The 5647-nt window shown below is 41.3% G+C and overlaps 1 protein-coding gene across 1 annotated transcript in view; it reads left to right on the plus strand.

The window, feature by feature from the left end:
* Taf4b (TAF4b RNA polymerase II, TATA box binding protein (TBP)-associated factor, 105kDa) overlaps nt 1-5647 on the plus strand; it is a gene marked incomplete at its 5' end in the record, with an annotated part of 129097 nt that continues 123450 nt past the window's right edge. The window contains 1 exon segment of the mRNA XM_013505611.1: nt 1-238. Within this exon segment, the coding sequence (XP_013361065.1) occupies nt 1-238 (238 nt within the window).

Below are 5647 nucleotides of genomic sequence, written 5' to 3' on the forward strand. Positions count from 1 at the left end.
GAGAGCACCCCGCTGGCCCGGGGCGCCGTGACTAAGGCGCCCGGCGGCGTCTGCGCGGAGTCCGCGGCGCCCCAGCCGCTGCGGCCCCCTGTGGGGACCCTGGTGACCAAAGTGGCTCCCGTCAGTGCTCTTCCTAAACTCGGCGGCGCCCCCAGGCTGCCCGCTCCCCCGATCGTCACCGTGAAAGCCCCCAACACCGCGACGATCCAGCTGCCCGCTAATCTGCAGCTTCCTCCAGGTATGTTCATCACCACTTCCAGCTCTTCTGTCCGTCCAGCCTGGGGTGACCCTGGAGACGCTGCACCCCGCTTGCTCCTTGCTCGAAGCTCTAAAAAAACACTCCGAGCCAAGAGAACCTTTCATAATCGTGACTTTGCTGTGAGTGTACAGGAAGCAGCCCATTGGGGAGTGATTTGGCTTGACAATTAATCCATCCTCTGTATGTCGTGACATTTCCTGTTTAGTGAAGGAATCTTTTCACCTGAGAAGACTGTCACTTTCTCCAAAGTTACAGATTTACACAGTGAAAGCTTGGAGGTGCATGCTCAGGAGGGCTCTTGAGGCACCAGCACCTAGGCACAAGGTGGCTAGAGTTAATTTCCCAGAGAATAAAGGACCAGTTTATAATTTTACGCGCTTAGATTATGAGGTTTTAAAAGTGTCTTTGGGGCTGGGCGTGGTGGCACACGCCTGTAATCCCCGTGCTCTGGAGGCTGAGCCAGGAGGATTACTGCAAATTTGAGGCCATCCTGGACTGCATAATGAAACCTTGTCTTCAAAAAAAAAGTCTTTTAAAAGTTTTTGTGTGTTAAGAATGAAAGGGAATTTTAAATTTGAGCAAGCCAGAAGGAGTTTATAGCCTCTAGTATCAGAAACAAGTGCTGCTTCTTGCAGTGTTCAAATGTTTAATGATTGCAACTTTCAGGAAACAAATGCCACAGTTGACAGACAGATCAGAGCCGTGCAGTTGTTATTTTTGAGGCGGTGTATGAATGTTCTGTTAATGAGTCTTTGACTGCTTTTTATCCTAGGGCTTATTACTGTGTTGGGCTGTTTCTCATGATTTACACAGAGCCTTTGCAATGATTTACATATGGTAAATGTGCCGAATGAAATTTGAGTGTCTTTCTTCAACTGAAAAGTTCTTGAAATTTGCCTTCTGTAGATTTTGCTTAGCAAAAAATTGGAACTGTAACCTCTGAAAAACTGAGCCAGGGAAACCTTTCATAGTTTGGACTTGGATGATAAAGAAGTGAAGATAGGGGTTCTTTTTTGTAGCTAATGCTGTGTTTGGTCATGAACGTCACGGGCTGATTGTGTACTTTGCTTTTAATGAAATTCTGTTTCAGTTTTGTGTGGTACACAAGATACCTGCCCTCCTTAAAACTGTGCAACACTGGATACATTTATTTGCGGGCTCTAAATTGTCATCCTGTGTGCTCTCACAAAGCAGTTCTAAGTGTGTTTCATTCAGTTACCTCTATTTTTTTTTGGAATATAAATTCCTCTCTAGTAACTGGAGTTTTGGGGGATACATTTAAATAAAGAATATTAAGACAAAAAGTCATGAATGAAAAGTTGCTGGTAAGTTGAAGCAAATCACTTACTGAGAATTTATCAGGGTAAGGACTTTTAATGTAATATATTCCTTTATTCATTGGCCACAGTAGACAGCTAGCAAATGAGGAGGGAGAAATAACTTGCCCAATGCCAGGCAACTCAAGAATCAGAAGGGGGGGATTTGAATCCAAGTCTGTTAAACTCTGCTGTTTCCACAACACTATACTTACTGCATGTATTTGTACAGTTTGCCTTACTGAGTGTTGGTGTGGAAAGGTGAGCTAGCGTTTTAGAGCCTCATCTTTCATTTTATACATCCAGAAACCAAAACCGACGTTTGCCTGAGTTAAATAGCAACTAATTAAAACCACACTGTAAGGGTGTTTCTAGTGTGACACTGAAATATATCATGCTGTTCATTGTGAAGGGGAACACGCGCGCGTGCACACACACACACACACACACACACACGGCAGAAGAGTAAAGGTAGCTTTTTAGTATTGTTACTTACAGAGGAAGTTGGGAAGTTACTTGAAGATCTGCTTTTGGGAATTTCTGATGATGTGTAGCAGAATAGCCAAAAGTTGAAGAATGAAGTTGAAACATGCTAAAGTAACTTTTAGGTTATGAATCCTGCACTGTTTCTTTTGAGTGCTGAGGATTAGCATTTGATTATTCAAGGCTATGTCAGTTCTTAATTTTCCAAGATAATGCATCCACCTAAAGTATCTGATTCTCAGAATTTCTTCTGTTTTGTTTGGTACCGGGAATCAAACTTAGGATGTTGTGCTTGCCAGGCAGGTGCTTGTGCCACTGAGCTATAGCCCGGCCTGGAATTTCCTCTGAATAGAACTGGTTTTACAAAACATACATACTGTAGATTTATCTAGGAAGCAGGAGTGGAAATAAAAAGTCTTTGACTGCAGGTGTTTGTGGGGTGGGCATTGTGAGGACATGAACATTTTTTGGTTATCTCTTCAGACTTCTTTTTTGTCAGCGTGTGGGATTTTAGGCTGAACTGGGCCTTTCTGGTTTTGGTCTGGTCTAGCACTTGTTTGAGAGCAGTGAGCGAAGACTCCGGTTACTTTTTCTAGGTGATGAACTGATAACTTCTGCGTGACAGTCATACTGTGTGGAAGTTTGTGAAAGTTGCTTGAGAAGCAGTGGAGGTCCTGTGTTAACGCCGAGCCAGGGGAAAGGATTTGCATCTTTCTTATACTCCTGAACCAGCCCTTGGATCTCTGTATCTGCTCTAGCTTTATGAAAAAGGAGGCGGCAGCTCACAGTATCAGCTCCACAGTCAGGCCCATGTTGCTGGGCTTGGTGAAATGGAAAGCTGTTGTCTTCGGTGCCCACCACAGCCATCTGCTGTGTGAATTTCAGAGACTTTGGAGTCAGCTTAACATGAGCACATCATGCCACGTTTTCTCTGGGTGGTCCTCCCGCAGCGGGAAGTGCTGGCAGTCCTTTAGGTTGTCCGATGGTGTGTTCTCACTTGTGTGCTATGCTTTGGCTATCAGAGTACTTTTACACACTTTGTTACTTCCATTTCTAAATTCCACAAAGGCAGGGACGCTGTGTCACTTCGTTATTTCTAGGGCCCAGTAAGTTGTTTGGCACAGAGAAGCCGCTTATGTAGCTTTAGAATGCAGTCATAATGGAGAGAGCAGGGCAGGAAGGCTGCAGCCCCTACTGTAGTAATGGCGAACCTTATAGAGACCAAGTGCCCCAACTGCAACCCAAGACCTGTTTATTTATCACACAGTGCCAACACTGCATTTAAACCTGAATATCTGATGCTTGGTTGCTGGAGCTACTTGGTTCACGTGCCATAGATTTGCCACCATTGCACACGATTCTGAGGGCCATGACTTAGCGTTGTGTTGAATTTTGATTTCATTGCTTATTCTGCTGAAATGCAGTATATATGTATGTTAAAAGAATACTGAAATGTAACCCCCACGTCACCAGAGTATTACCTATAAATCTTGCTCCTTTTTTCAGCACAGACTAATCCATTGTATTAGCATACTTTTGTTTTTTTGATTAGGTCTCTATTCATAGGCATTGATAATTTTGCACTACTTTCTTCTGTTACAAATGATGCTATAATAAACATCTATGTATGTTTCTGTGGTGCTTTATAAACATGTTTTATCATAGTATAGTGAATAAATCACTATACGTAAAATCATTGGTTCAAATGGTAATATTTCAGTAGACATTGCCTAATTTTACCTCCAAAATGTTGCTTAAATACATAATCAACAAAATTAATAATTAAAAAAAAAACTACCCATGGGAACTAAGAAGTCATTTTCAGACTTAATTAATGATAAGAATAGATGAGCCTTATAATTGAGTGAGGGAATATTGACTTTGACTATAGAGAAATGAGAGCTGGATAGGAATGCTATTACTGTATATGGATTTGAATAACTGTGCCTGTTATGGCTTGTGTTTAGATGTCTCCCCCAAAGCCTCATGGGGTCATAGGTGGAGCTTTCTCAGAGGTGGCTAAATCTAGAGTGTGTGATTAATTTGTGGTGCTAGGATTAAGGGTGCAAGGATTAAGCGTAGGTGATTAGTAAATCAGTCCACTGAATGGTCTGGCACTTGATCTCATACTGCCCTAATCACGGTAGCCTGGATACAATATAAGGGACAGAAAGAGGCTTGTCTTGCCACTTGTTGCTTTTGCTGTCTTTTGCCAAACACCATGAACTGTTCTCTGCAAAGCCACCCTGCCTTGGAGCCAGCCTATTGTGGACTGAAACCTCTACAAACTGTGAGCTAAATAAAACTTTTCTCCTTTAACTTTGGGTGTTTGGATATTTTGTCTTAGCAATGAGAAAATAGTAACTAGGACAATCCTAAGAGGACTGTCATTAGTTTGAAGTCATATGAATATATGTTATTATAATACCTGGAAACTTTAGTCTGGGGCCACAGAATAAGGACCAGGTGGTATGTTTAATAAGTTTGTAGATAATAAGGAACTTGGATGGTTAGCCTTTTGTGACCAGAGGTGGAATGTAGCAATAAAGGGCAGAAATTAGCCCTGAATCAACAGACCTAGATTTGAATCCCAGATCCACCACTTAATAGCTTTATGGTCTTGGGTAAGTTTATTAACCTCATTCTTCATGTCATTTTTTTTTTTTTAAACCTCTAAAAACTGGCTCATAAGTTCCTAGAAATATTGTAAGGCTTTATAAAGTACATTCAGGGCCTGGATGTTACAGAACTCTGGGGAACACCATTTATGTGGGATACAGTGCAATACACCAGTATTGTGCTGACTATTTAAAGAACCTGTTATAGTAGTTGGTTCTCGGTACTATACATGGTGGTTGCTATTCATCTAATGTAAATATTAACATCTATGAATTTCTCAACAGTCTAAAATGATGAATCTTTAACTTCACAGTCTATCCTCATTTTGAGGGGGATTAGAACAATTATATTTGTTGTAGAAAATTTGGGAAAAACAATTTGCTGTCCAAAATATTTTAAGTGTCCTTTCTTTTTCTTTCTTTCTTTCTTTCTTTCTTTCTTTCTTTCTTTCTTTCTTTCTTTCTTTCTTTCTGAGTCAGGGTCTCGCTGTGCAGTTCAGGCTCTCCAAAATATTTTTAGTGTCCTTTCTCTCTCTGTCTCTCTTTGTGTCTCTCTCTTTCTCTCTCTCTGTTTCTCTCTTTCTCTCTCTCTCTCTGTCTCTCTCTCTCTGTCTCTCTTTCTGTATTTCTTTCTGTCTTTCTTGTCTTTTTGAGACAGGGTCTCGCTATGCAGCTCAGACTGGCCTTGAGCTCACTTTGTAGCACAGGCTGGTCTCGAACTCACAACAGTCATCCGGCCTTAGCATCCCAGGTGCTGGGATTACAGGCATGCGCCACTACGCCTGGCTTTTTATCTTTTTTTAAATGGCAGCTTCACTGAGATAGAATTTTTGTTTTTTAAAAAAGGAATCCATTTTAGTGAGTGTTGAACAATTTGATAAAGTTATAGCCACAACTATATTCAAGATATAATCATAGAACATTTTACTTTCAGAAGCTTTTAGTCTCTTTGGAATAAAAATGTATGAATA

The sequence above is a fragment of the Chinchilla lanigera genome, unplaced genomic scaffold (assembly GCF_000276665.1).
Source record: "Chinchilla lanigera isolate Chin_1 unplaced genomic scaffold, ChiLan1.0 scaffold00001, whole genome shotgun sequence".
Lineage (NCBI taxonomy): Eukaryota > Metazoa > Chordata > Mammalia > Rodentia > Chinchillidae > Chinchilla > Chinchilla lanigera.